The following is a 15,355-nucleotide window of genomic DNA, read 5'->3' as shown; positions in this document are numbered from 1 at the left end:
TAAAAGAAAGGAAATCATTTCACTGAAATGGCTTACTTTTCATGGAATCCTCACTAGAAAGATTCATGAAGCTAGGATTTTGGTTAAGGTTTGTCAGTTACTTAATCTGTGACTTGAAGCAGTAACACGAACTCTTTGGATCTCTGCCGTCCCATGTTTCAATGCAGCCTAGATAAGAAGACAATCCAGGTTCACATCAGGTGAAATAAAGCTTGTTTTATGAATAATTATACATGCATACATGTATTTTGTACTTTAAAGTACTTGTGTTATTCTTTGCACTTCATATTTTCATGTCCATTTTGCTTTTTCAATTATTTGGATAGACTGTATGATCGTTAGAACGTAAAACAGAGATAATTATGTTTCCCAGGGTTCAGTCATCACATACTAATCATTGCTGAATTTACACCGAGTATAAGAGTAGACTTATTATAAATAAGTATAAGTTTGAAGTGAGCATGTCATCTAGAAAACATTTGTGAACATTAGTATTTTATTTGATTTAAAGACACAAGCTACATTTGGTATATAAGCACTTATGAAGTCCAATTTTATTTCATTTTGCTTGATTTTTTTATTCATGGTGAAGGACTGCCACTCGTAGTCTAGTAAGATAATTAGTCTAATGTTAACAACACTCCACAACAAATCTGATGGATAATCTTCAGATATTTTTCTTTATTTTCTCTCTGGGAAATAACATTGCAATGAAAGGCAAACAATCCTCTAAGGTGTTTTGAACATAACACAGTTTACTGTTATATCAGGAATGAGTCTCTCTAACTGCCTGGACTGCCAAGAATGAAGTAGAAAGTGGAATAGAGAACTAACTCTGTAGGAAAGTGAAAGAAAACAAAACAAGATTAATGGCTATCATTTGCAATGGGGAAAGAATGAGGTTTAGAAGTTGCACAAATGGAAAGAAAGGAAAAGAGAGAATAAATAAAAAATTCATTATAGATGTCAATTAACTAGGATTCAGGAAATTGTCTTTGAGTTGACTAGCATCAGAGAGTATCCAACCACCTCCTCTCTAGCTTCTGTAGACATGAAGGATAATTAGAAGAATCATAAAAAATGCATGAGTATAAGGTTTCAGACTTGAAGTATGAAAGTGCTGTAAGTTTTCTCTGTTGGCATAGATTCTACATTCTACATCGAAGGACAATTCCACATTTTTTTGATAATCATTCTTAAATGAATAAAATGCCTCCAAATAAAATTCACCTGCATTTCCAAGAGAATAAATAAACTGTAGTTCCACAATTTATTTTATTTTACCTTGAAAGGGCTCCACAAACTTAAAAATGCTAGAAGCTGTTGCTTCTCAAATAAGAAAGTTACAGTTATTTTTTATAGTGAGTAGCATTGCTTTAAACCTTGTTTATAAATATTACTAGTTTGGTGGCAGAGAAATGCCTATTAATAGGTTGAGAAACAAGGTAAACTTATATACTTTAAAAGCTGAGTAACCTTATACTTTCCATCACCAGAAAATGGCTTTAAAACTTTTAGCTAAATACTTTTCTTATTCATGGCAATGGATTTTCTAGTTGTTGCTTACATACAGACAAAATATCTTCACTGGAACAATAATGGGTAAAAAATTAAGACACAATGAACAGAATAATAGTGCTAGAAGATGAGGGTAAGTAATTGTTAGAACATTGTTACTAAGGAAAAGGTAAGCCCTGAACAGAAGTAATAGTACTTCATCAGCAAGAACCAGTGAATGATTTACAGAGAAACAGAATAAACAGGTTCTCAGTTAACATGAGCTAAATGTGAAGCAAAGAATACAGAAAGTACAGGAGAAATCAAAACACATTAGAACAATCAGAAAAAGTGCCATAAGGAAGTAGGATTTAAACACTGTAGATACGTTTTTCTATATTACTTTCTAGTTTTTTCTCTTTTTAATGAGCATTGAAAAAAATTAAAATGATTGAAGTTAAAAGAAACAAACACAGCTCAGCAAGGCAGTTGAAAAGCCCTCCATTCCAGTCACTCTGAGAAATGACCCCAGACTTTTATCTCATCTGCAGCTGTTTTGAAACTAGGGCAGATTGACCAGGTTGTCCCCTCACCGCTAGCATATGCCTCTCATCATTTAGATTTTGGCTGAATTATTTTCAAAAAACTCCTCTTTCTCTTCCTTTGAAAAGATTTCTTTTTGACAAGTAGAAACTTCATATTCATGGGAATATTATCTAACTTAAAACAGTATGGTGATAAAGCAGATCTTTCATTTGCTGATGGGAAATTAATCATCTGTCACAGAATTTTATAATGGACTCCATGTAATATTTTTAAGAATCTCTCTGGGTGCACCCTCACAAGTTGCATGGACTCATTAATAAGGATGTTTTTAGGGAGCTGAATTTCATTTCGACATTTGAAAAGGAAGCAGCACTATTACAAGGACTAAGGTATAGATTTACAGCAGTGATGCATCCAGGGAGCAGGAGCTGACAGCCTACAAGAGGAACACAATCAGGATGAGCATCAATTGACCTGGGGAAGGAGGGGGAGGAGCTGTTCTTGGCCCTCATCAGTCTAGTTTCTGTAGAATTCTTAGCTCAGATCTTAAGAGTGTAGGTTGTCAGACTGCCTGGATTCATAGACTATCTGAGCCAGTTACCATGGGCAAATATCATCTCTCTGCTTATTTCCTCATGTGCAAAATGTGGATAATAATAGTACCACCCTATGTTATTGTCTAGAATCAGGTAGGACAAATGTGATGATACATGCAAAGCATTCTAATTGTACCAGGCACATAGAAAACACTGTTAGATTTTGACTCTGATTATCACTATTACTCCTACTGTGTGAGATTCCTCATTTACAGGTATGACTTTGTAACTGTGTCTACAAAGGTACTGAAACATTCCAGGAACAACCTTCTGAATTCTTTCTTACATTACATATTTTATCTCTGCTATTTATTTAAGATAAAATTAAATTTGAATTTTTTTTGTATGGCAGTGATGAGACAGAGCAGGAATTCTCCATCAATCTCTTAGATTCCAATATTTTCAAGCTTTAAATGTGGTACATCTTTGAAATTAAAAAAAAAAAATCTACACTCACTGCTTCCAGTTCTACCAGTGTATGACAAAATAAAGTCTTCGATCACCAAGTCACTTTCCAATCTTCACTGAGTTTAGAGTTTTAATTTTTTTTAATATACAAAATAATGAGCCCTAATCTGTTATGTCTCTATGTTCCCTCAGAGGACAGGCCAGATCCCTCAATTTGTGTGTATTGCTCATGTAAATCAGTAGTGACTCTTTGGTATTAAGACACATTTGGGAATGGAGGACTTAATGGGTGGCGTTGTCTTTACTATATGTTTATGTACTCTTGCAAAGCTTATCTCTACTCTCTTAACTTTTCAATCCACTGATTTCCTCACCATCATCATCTTCCTCAATTTTTTTTCCATAATTTTACTTTTATTAACACCAAAGACTAATGAAAATTGTCTCTACTTGGCTTTTAAAAGCATCAGCACTACTGATTTCATTATCTTTTTCTGACTGTTCTTCTACACTTGCCTTTGTTTTTTTCTTTCTGTTTTTAGAAAAATGTTTTTCCAAATTTCTTTTTGGTGATTATCCAATTTTATGGCTTTAATAATTACCTCTCTGCCTGAATGTTTCTGTTTCAATTTTCCTGCTCTGGGTTTATTCTCCTTCCTAGATGCCAGACCTTCCTTTTTGCCCCTTATTGTATGTGTCAGTGTGGATCTCCCTGGCTGCTGATTAGATTTATCAACTCCTCCCATAACTCCCCAAGGGAGAAAATTCTCCTTCCACTGTCCTCAGAGGAATAGATGATTTCTGTAGACTGGAGGTTGTTACAGTGCATGGCCTACTCCATATTCAAGTTCAACACTGTACATTTAGCAAAGTGCCTTATCAGATGTATACAAAAAGTGGAGATTGCTTTATTTACCTTGCTTCTGTTCATAGATAAATGAAAACTGGATGCAAAACTTTAATTTTTGTAAAAAGGTGATAGTAATGCCAACCTGCTAAAACATCTGGTACAATGCCACATAGTAAGTACTGAATTACTGGTAGATTTATTAGTAGTAGTTGTATTGGTTTTATTATTATTATTATTAAACAATTTATCATCTTAGGTTACTATTTGAACTTGACTGAATACATACGCTTTTATTAAGAAACTCCACATGAAATTCTGATGTACACTTTTTCCCATATTTATTTGTTTGGACATAACATAGCAAATATACCAGTTCAGAATAATATATTTTAAAATATATTACAACTGAATATTTTGTTATATAGATATGTAAATACATGGATATCATAATGATTTAACGTTTGTATCTGTTAAATGAATATTACATTTATATGATTTGGTTCCAGTTTACTTTTAGATAAATGGACCTACTTAACTGTATGTTATTTTTAGATATACAGTCACAGCAAATTCTCTGATCTGAGCAGACAATGCTCCTGATTTTCAGTGATAATAGGCAATGTCTTAGAGAACTGATTTTAGGATAATCTAGGCTTTCAGATTCCATTTTTTCTTACTTAACCACTCCAGCTCACATCTGAAAAATACTAGAGTAAATGCTATAAAGTGATAAGAGTTAAATAAGGTAATATATCAAGTGTTATTCATCACTATAATTTAATGAATATTATATGATTTTAAGTAGGCGAAATAACTTCTTTGCTCAATATTGGACAAAGTATCACTCTTTTTTCTATACAAACACAATATGAAAAATGTGGTGGATTGCCCCAAGAGAATGTAAACAAAATTAATTACATGTGAACTTCCTATGACACAGTGATTATGTTTATTATTTCTGAAACATAGATAGGTGTTAGTGAACATTATAATCAGTTCTCTTTTTAAGCAGTTTATTTGAATTAATACTTATTTGTATATGGAATCATACTGGTGCTTAGAAATTTTTGCCCCTAGTTATGATGTTTTATACCAAAGTAGTCTTCTGTATGTAGTTACTGCTTAGTTCAAATAGTCTGATAAACACATTGAGTGTAAGTAATAGCATTTAACTGACACTTAAACTGCAAAGCATATTTACAAATATTTACATTTAATGTTCTTCTATGAAAATACTATGTCCAAGTTACATACTCTTTATTCACAGCATCTTTATATTTGGACAAAAGCCACATTCTTGTTCCCTTATAAAAAATAAAAATAAGCAGAAGGATGAATCACTACAGCATTGTTTCAGTTAGTTACTAGGCTGCAAACAGAAAGCCTATCTTCTGACCTCTTATCCCCCAAGGCTACTCTCCTTTGTGAAATCTGTCTTAGATTCAGATAATAAAAGTTTTGAATGCTTTAAAAATTTGCTAGTCTTTTTGATAAAAAAGATTTGACATTCTACTTTTCCACTTAATAAATGTTTTCCTGGACTGAAAGTGAGTGCCCATTAATACAAAATTTTGGCAAGTTGACTATATAGCTGTCGGGTTGTCTCAAGTATCACAAAGATTACGGAGAACTATTCAGAAAAGTCTGACAAAGAAAAGGAAGAACTGTGTGCTTTACGTAGCTGCCTCCCAGGCACCATTTAATATATTCTGACATGTTTCAAATTATAGGTCACAGTCTATTTAGACTTCTGAAAAGTTCATTTTCAGGTAGCATTGTGGAAATGAAGCTGAAACATTTTTGTCTTTTCTGTGAATACAGGTAAGCCCACACAAGTCTTCTTATATTAGCCTAGAGAGCTGTAAGACTAAATATTTTAGTACTACCCTCACCATATGGTCCAAATGAACCAGCAACTGTGATTCATGAAGCCAGCAGCAGAATTACAGAGAATCTTACTTTCATTGTCAACTAGGTTTGTTGTGAACATTCAAGGACTGAGAGAAGAATCTAATAGTAAGCAGTCTGATATATATACATATTAATTATCATGATCCAATAATAAATATTGTTACTTTAATTTCTAATAGTTATTATTGTTACTTTAATTTCTGATTCTAATAGTCATGCATGTTAATTGTGGAATACTTGGAAAATAAAGTATAAATATCTATTTCTTCATATAGACTATGCATTTTTTTTTCATATTGGGTTCATATAAGCTGTTTTATTTCTTGTTATTTTTAACTTTAAAAGATAATGTGGACATTTATCTATAGTGTTATATATTCTACAATTGTGGTTTTGTTATAGCATTTATATTTTAGCTATATTTTATACATTATCTATGTGAATTCAGGTGTTTATATCCAATTTTATATTATAAATAACACTACATTGAACATTTTTTCTTTTATTATTTTGTAATCCTTGAGATATGTTTCTAAAAGTGACATTGTTTAGTTAAAGGAAATTGAAACTTTTAAAACTCTTGCTGAACATTTCAAAATTGCTTGCTGTAAGCTTTGGGCCATGGGCACTTTCTTCTGGTGGTGATTTAAGAATGATGGTTTCAATCAATCCCGCTTACTCTTGATGCAAAAGAATAAAGTACCTAGGAATAAATTTAACTAAGGAGTTGAGAGACCTGCATGCTGAATATTACAGGGCATAGATGAAAGAAATTACAGACAACAAAATAAAAGGAAAGCTGTTCCATGCTCATGGACAGGAAGAATCAATATTATTAAAATGATCATACTGCCCAAAGCAATCTACAGATTCAATACCAAACGCGTTTGAATGGTATTTGAATACCAAGATTTAAATACCAATGGCATTTTTCACAGAACTAGAGCAAATAATTCTTAAATTTTTATTGAACTATAAGAGCCTGAACATCCAAAGCAATTTTGAGGAAGAAGAACAAAGCTGGAGGCATCATACACTCTGATTTCAAATTAAACTATAAAGCTATAGTAATCAAAACTGTATGGTAGTGGCATAAAAATAGATACATGGATCAATGGAACATACTGAGGGTCCAGAAATAAGCCCATACTTATGTGGCCAATTAATTTATGACAAAGGGGGCAAGAATATGCAAGGGGGAAAAGACAATCTCTTCAATAAATGTGGATGGGAACACTGAACAACTACATATAAGGGAATGAAACTGGACCACTCTCTTAAACCTTATACATAGGTAAACTCAAAGTGGATTGAAGACCTAATATAAGACCTGAAACTATAAAAGTCTTGAAAGGAAACAGGCAGTAAACTCTTCAACAACTGGCATTAGTAGTTTTTTTCTGGTTATATCTCCCTAGGCAAGAGAAAGAAAAACAAAATAAGCAAGTGGGTCTGCATCCAACTAAGAAGCTTCTGCAATGCAATGAAAACCATAAGCAAAACAGAAACTCAACATAGTGAATGGGAAAGTTTATTTGCAAATCATATATCTGACAAAAATATATAAAGAACTCATACAGTTCAACAAAAACACAAAACCCAACAATCTGTTTCTTAAGAAATAGTAATAATAAAGGACTGGTATAATATTCTATGGAAGAAAAAAAGAAAGAATGCTGATTTCATCTATGTTTGACTTGACTCCTTATCCACCTCCTCCTCCTTCCTCTTTTCTCCTTTCCTCTTCTTCTTTTGGGTATGTTTGTGTGCATGTGTGTGTGAGACTTGTCATCTGCCATTCATTTCTTATGCTTTCTGTTTTTTCCTACTTATTTTGTCATAGTTATGTATCCCTATGTCACTTATTTGTTAAATTATATGCACTGTGTGATATTTTCAATACTATGTTCTCAACTTAATATTGTCTTGGATTCTTAAAAAGCAAGTAGGTACAAATATCCACTTCTTATCATTTCCTAAATATAATCAATATCTATGTTAAGGGAGTGAGGACACCAAGCTTGCATTAATAAAAAGTAAAAGAAAAGCAAAGATGGGGAGTTTAAATGTATGTTTACCCTTTATAAGATGTTATTTAGGTGACTGTGTACTTTATATCCTATATAAAAGTGTTAATTAGATGACTGTGTACTTTACCTAACATGTAAAATTCACATATATGAATTGAGAGACATCAGTATATTTGCTTCATCATCAGTTCTCTGATATTTCAAGATTGTCCAAAAGCTTGCCTTTGAGCAAACATTGGTGGGGCAATCATATATGCTACGATCATATTTGGGGCAGTGGCCTGCACAGAAAGATTTGAATGAATGAGATGAAAAATTCTATATGTTGCCTATTATTGTAAGAGCCCTTCTTATTGGAGTGAAAATATTTCGATTTTTTTCTCTTTCCTCAATAGGGGGCTCTTTCCTCCTGCTTCATTTCTGGGAACAAAAGTTTTCACTGCCAAGTCCACAGATGTGGTGACAGAGAGTTAGAGAGCTTCTGCTTTCTTTATGTTGTATTCATTCAAATAATTCAGTACAAATATATTGCCTACTATAAAAAATTGCACTGTCACCTCTTCACTAGCCAGTCCTGTTTTTTTATATTTTCAAAGTCCCCAAATTAAAATTTGCCTTCCCTTCTGCATAACTCCAAACTTTATGAGTGAGAGCATTTGGGTATATTGTCCCAAATTTATAATTCCTCCTGCTCTGTTCCTCTATATCAACATATCTCTGTATCTATACATAATGAAAACTTGATTCATGAAATATTAAAAATCTAAGACCTATAAGAGTAAGGAAAATAACAGTGTGAGCATACCTTTGAGAATAAATATTCACAAAGGTGAAGATTATTGTAAATATAGTTAATTACATAAATATACTAATGTTATCCATGATGAAAAAAATTCATAATGATTCTGTATTTTCTATGATAGAATGACTGAATAATTCAATCTTTGCTCTCATTTCCTTAATTTTGCCCAAGGCAAAGTTGATCTTAAATCTTTCCTTCTATGAGCAGGTCTTAAAATGAACTACATGAACCTTGGTTGATATAATCAATGTCAAACTATTTCATTTTCTAGTACTTGTCTACATGAATATAGCTCACATTTTATTTTTAGACTTCTTATAAAAGATGCCTTAAGGAATTAAGAAAACTCATTCTTACATGCAAATTTTTAATTATGCCTCTCAGATGTGTGCTTTTAATTAACTGGTGACATTTCCTTTGTTCAATTATTATAGTTCTCTACAACTGTCATCAACTTAAAAATTTTAATTAAGGCTGCCCCAAACCCTAGTTATATAGTGTCCACATAGGAATTTGCCAAAAGGCTCAACTGTAAGTAAAACAACAATGAATAAATCCATGAATTGCCCACTGGGATTTGTTGAACAAATTAACATTTGTGTGGAGATAATGAGGTTCTATAGTCCATAACACCAAACAACATTAAAAATTTTATTTTAAGTGAAAAAATCTTTGTAGATGGTTTAAATGGGTATTGCATTATTATTATTAACTATTAGGTGCTATAAGATAATAAACTACATGGCTGTATCTCAGGTTGAATCACATGAATACTCCTTATATTACTAATTTGAAATATAACATTTTTTTCTGAACATATTATTTATGTAAATCAAAATCTAATAATTTCTTATATAGATAAAGTTGATATAGATTTTACGAAGGCAGCAAAGTCTGGAGAAACAATTTGAACAAAACATTAAAAGTTGTGCTGTATGCATACACAGTTCAGGATCCATTAACAGGACAGTATATTCACAGGATATTCACTGTTTCATATATCCACTGCACTGTGGATCCGTGGCAGATTAAATAGACACACATAGTTTGGAGTGCCAAACTCTTAAGTCAGCTTAAGTATTTCTAAAGATAAATATAAGAAAATCACCTGTTTGTAACACCATGATTTTTATTATCTTAGTGAGAAAAGTTAACTAATAAAACCTCTAAACAATTCATTTGCATAAGAAAGGCTTCTTCTCTAAAGGAAATGGTATCTGTGTTACTAAAATACAATTATAGGTCATATCCTTTTAGCACACATTTATTGGATTCTCATTTGCATATTCCGAGAAGGTCCCAGTACTACAGTTTCTCCTAGAGCAATAGAACATACTGTTCTGTATGAACTAGCTTCTCTTAGACAGAGTAAAAATATATAATAAGAACTTGTGTATTTTTATTTCAATCAACCTGCTGAATATTTTCTCAGAATTCTATTAAGTAGTTAGAATACCTTAATTATCAATTAATCATAAGCCAAAAATACATATAGACATGAAATTACCAAACGTACAGAAATAGTAATGCTTTTAGTGTTGGAATGCAAATCAGAAACAGCTTGACTCTTCTGAACTACACTGAAAATGTTTCTTTACGTGGCTCTTTCAGTTAGCATTATGCTAAATATTTCAAAGAATTGCCTAAGTGGTAGAAGCAGTAAGAACTCCAAGTAAGACAGAAATTTACATTGTACAGGATATGAAGATCATATGGATTAATTTTCCATTTGACTAAATTTGCATTTATTGTAGTAGAATTAAATGTGCATAGATTGCACTCTAATAGTTGCATAATGTCCTTTGCACCGAATATCGAAATTTGCGAATTATATTTTTTATTTTACATCAGGTTAATTTTTCTCATGGGGATATATTTAAAATGTAATAGAAATCAGTAGGAAAATATGTTCTAATGTTCATTTATGTGCTGAAGAAAACACTTTTTGCAAACTCTTTTTGCATAAATTAATAATAATCTCAAGTATAACTGAACAGGTAGTAACCTGATACTTTCAAATATACTACATCACAATGCCAACAGACTAGTTATAATTTTATATAGGAATTATGATGCTATCAGATGTTTATATATAGTATATTTACATTTAAGATGAACCTAATTTCTAGTAACAATTGATTTTTCACATTCAGCAAACAGTGCAATTAAAAAAAAAAAAGGAAACAGCAGATTTTAGAGTGAAACGTATCAGGCTTGTAAACCTGGTTTTACTTAATCATTCTAAGCTAGAGAATAGATATTCAAACTAGCAATATCTATCAGCACTGAGCCCTGCAACAGAGTACACACTCAACACATGATAATGATCATTACTATTGTTAAATTTTGTGACTTGAACTTAAATAAACTGAATTTAGAACAAATGACATTATGTTGAAGTAATTCTTTAATTTATGTTAATATATTCTCTATTAAGATACCAGGAATACTTGTAATATTATTTTTCATATAAGGAAAAATGTAGATGATTTGAATATACAATGACACTCAAATATTTACCCAGAGCTGATGGTATGCAAGTTCCTCCATTTTGACAATAGTTGCTACAGTGGTTGACTTCACATCTTTCTCCTGAATAACTAGGCCAACAGTGACACCTCAAATCACCCTTCTCATTTAAAATGCATCTTCCTCCATTTTCACAAGTCAATTTGCATGAATCATCTGGTTATAAGGAGAAATATACAAACTAACATATCATTCAGTAGATGGTTGGATTGAATAATTCAAATGAACAAAAATTGAATACTAGAATTTACTTATTTTCATAAAATTCCAAAGATAAATGACCCTTACATAAAAGTAGAAAAAACAAAATTCTATGAAAACACAAATAGATTTCAACTATTGTTGCAAGGTAAATACAAATAGTGAATTAAATTTTATTTTTGTTTAGGCTTAAAGCATTATTGCCTATTTCTTATATTTGTTAAAACATTTAACAGTAAAACCAATTGAAACTTTCTAAAAATAAAATATTTTCCAACCAATATTTTTTTAAGATCCAGACAACCATGGCCAATTTTTTAGGAGTGTTTGATATTAAACAAAACTGAAATATAAGATATGTTTATAGTATGTATATATTATATTGTAGGGTATAAATGTATATGCACATATAATTTATAGTATAGAAAACATTTAAATGAAAAGATATTGTTTGATGTATTTTACTAGCTATACATAAACATCCAAAAATTAAAGTCATTTTTACTACATAAGATGATAATAGAACAGTGTAGAAATACTTCCATATGTACAATTTCCATATGTAAAATGATTAGGCAGAATCCATGTACTTAACACATTTTGGCTGATGAATAAGAAAGGGTGGTCATTACTTAGGGCAGCAAAATTATTTTTAAAAATACATGAGTTTGACTTATGAAAAAGATAGGTTTCAAATTATTTTCCAGGTTATTTCTCTATGTGTGTTGACATGGCCTTGCTCCACTAGAAATACTGCTTTACTTAAAGGGCACACTATCCAATGGAACAAAAATGATTGAGGCTTATTCTAGAATGTGCCTATTAAAGCCATGCCTATTTTATAATGAAATAAGGTAAAATCAAAATAGCCTAACTCCTTTTTCAAGACACACTGGCCCACATATAGCAGAAGATTGAATATATTATTGCAATAATCATAAGAGCATCTTAACGAGCCTCAGTGACTTCAAATGACAGAATGATTCAGGTATTATCATATCCACTGTCATAAATAAAGAGTATCTATCAGCAGTACCCAATAATTCCGAGGCTTGCCTCATCATAAAGCAAACTTTGTAATACTGTCACGTAGGAAGGTTTCAGGTTGGCATTACAAATTTTGCATTTGTAATATGAAGGATATTCTCATGAGGCACTATATATACACAGTATAAAGAGAAATGACAGTTGGTAAAAAGAGATCTGTGTTTAGGTCCTAGTTCTGCCACTTAAAAGACATACAAGTTAACCTACGTGAACCTGAGTTACTTCTATTTTAAATAGCCATAATGACAAACATACAACTCATAGATTTATTTTGACTATTAAATTAGGCAGTTGAAAAAAAATGTTAAAATTATAAAACTTTGTAAATGTTAAGTACATAAGCATAATGCCCTAAACACACACAAATGAGAATTTGACTAGCCCACATCTACATCTCTGAAATAGTAGAAGGATGGAGAGCTGAGATCTGGATCTACAAGATGCAGTGTTAAAATACAACAGGAAATTGAGGTACTTTGGAAAATTGTGGAAATTGAGGTAATTTCATAAATTTTGAAGTAACATTCTTATTCACCATTATTTACTGAGTGTCCACAATGTACACTGAGCACTCAGCTTCGGTGGAAGACGAGCTTCCACTGCCAGAGGTGGGAAATAGAGAACTGAATGAAAGTCAATGTGACTGGACCTGGATTAGAGGGTACAAAGGAAGGAATTCAAAGAGAAAAGTGAGTTTGAAGAGATAAGCAGACACTGTTAAGAGATCCCTGGATTTTGGACTTCTCCCCCAAGCAATGTTGAGTTTAAAAAGCCTGAGATCAAATGTGCCGGCAGGGGTTAAACTAAAATCCGGAGGCTATCAGGACACTGTTCAAATTTCCAGGCTAGATGAGATGCTGGCCTACAATAGAGTAATGTGGATTAGATAGACGTGGATAAATTCTAAAGATAACTGGAAGCTAAAAATGACACTGGTGCTATATAAAAAGGGCGAGGACAAACTAAGGAAAATTCTCCAGTTTCTGACACAGAGCATCAGGAATTGAAGGGGTGATTTAGCTTTGGACATAACTCAGTTGGAGACATCTACATAAATGCAAGTGGAATCTCCAACAGAGTTGAATATAGAGGTTAAATTCTCAAGAAACATCTACAGTGGGAATATGCTTGCTTAATTTAGAATTTATCAAAACATTTCAAACTCACTCAGCATGAAATATCCTAATTAGAATTGTGAATGTGAACACTGAAGATAACTATTTAAGGCATTATGATCACAGTTAAGATTATTACGGGAAGGCTCATTTTCACCTATAGATGTTCCATGTAAACTACGTAGATATTCAGAATCTCTGCATGTTAGGACATGTGCATGTCTATAATGTGCCTCATTAAGTACCAAAAAGTTAAAACTGTAACACTGCCTGACGAGATGAAAGTCGGGTTGCAATCTTTCAAAACCTAAGTGTAATAGTTCTATAATGGAAAAGGAGGCTACTTTTGTCAATAACTCGATTACCCCCAGAAGCAAAGCTCCAGCAATTACAATCAAGTATAGGAAAGAGCAGGTGAATATTTCTCCAAGAATGAGTAACATTTGAATTTCAAATTTCTTACATGAAAATTAAAAATATTCAGTGTGCTCATCATTTAACTACAGGAGCTAGAGAAAGGCCAGTCATTATAAAGAGCTGAAAAACTTGGCAATATCACATGTTAATGTCAGGAGAAAATTAATTGGCATTTATCCACACTAATCAATAATTCTGAAATCTACTTTTATCCCCAACTGAAGTGATCCAAGCTGTCTATTACCAAGGTTCATATGTGTAATGGCCAGTGTGAATATTTTTTAACACTCATCATTTAAAATGTAAGATTTTCTTTCACATTGCTATATGAATTTTGAGGAGTTTTCTGTAATCATGCTTTTCAAGCAGGGCTTTAAAGAATAAAACTTAAATCTCTAAAAAAAATTATATCTTGGATATGTGTGTACTTAGATAAACATGCTTCCCCATTTCAAATATAAAACTATAATTTGGTGAATTAATACAGCGATAAAAACTTGTTTCATTTTCTTACCTACTTGATGACAGATTTATTTTAGAGTACCGTGTATCTACTTTATGCATGGCATTTGCTAGGCACTGTGTGTATGTTATCTCTAGTATTTCCAGTGAATCTGGACATGTTTACTGTGGGTCATATTGGATGCATTGGTATATATTGTATAATGGTTAAGTGGATGGAATGCCCAGGTTCATCTTGGGGTACCACATTATTAAGTAATGGCAAGCAATCAACTGAGTCTTTCCATGATTCAATTTTCTTACCTATAAAAACAGAGGCAATGACAGCATATTATCATTGGGGTTTTGTGAGGACTAAATGAAATAATAATACATAAAATATGCCTTGCACATAGCTTTCAAATTATTTATTATTCTAGTAGTAGTAGTATTTATTGTTAATCCATTTTACACAGAAGAAACTGAGACTGAGGGAGGATACAGACAAATGAGTTAAGTGATAGCTCTTGAGCTAATCCAAAGCTCCACTTCAGCCCTACTCCATGTCAAATGTTTTCTGTGTTTTTATGGAGTTTGGATTATCAGAAAAATAATTTGCATTAAGCAAAGTGGAAGAAAGAATGCTACTATATAGGAGAGGCAGTGATGTCTAGTTACAAAGGAGAAACAACAAAAACTTCCTGCACCTTGACCATTAAACAACAACAACAACATACATCTGAGCAGGTGTGAGAGTCACACTGGTGGCATTCCTGGTGTACTTCTGAGCCCAACCTGTTTTACAGGGCCTCCCATCCAGACAATAGTGTGAACAGACATAGTTTGCTGGAGGCAACTATGAGAGTACTGGTTATGGGAGTGTGTGTGGAATCAGAGGAAGGATTTGTTCACATTTTTGAGAATGTTTCTGAGAGGTGAAGTAGAATATGTGGCTACACAGGGGT

At 32.3% G+C, this 15,355-nt stretch overlaps 1 protein-coding gene across 1 annotated transcript in view; it reads right to left on the bottom strand.

Annotated features, from left to right (window-relative positions):
* Positions 1 to 15,355, bottom strand: part of LRP1B (LDL receptor related protein 1B) — a 1,911,502-nt gene that overhangs the window by 89,256 nt on the left and 1,806,891 nt on the right. The window contains exon 83 of the mRNA XM_057505633.1: positions 11,161 to 11,325. Within this exon, the coding sequence (XP_057361616.1) occupies positions 11,161 to 11,325 (165 nt within the window). The remainder of the gene's footprint in view (positions 1 to 11,160; positions 11,326 to 15,355) is intronic.

This window comes from Manis pentadactyla, chromosome 8 (assembly GCF_030020395.1).
Source record: "Manis pentadactyla isolate mManPen7 chromosome 8, mManPen7.hap1, whole genome shotgun sequence".
NCBI classification, from domain to species: Eukaryota; Metazoa; Chordata; class Mammalia; order Pholidota; family Manidae; genus Manis; species Manis pentadactyla.
Note: the sequence above shows the minus strand (reverse complement) of the source record. Positions and strands in the feature narration are given on the sequence as shown.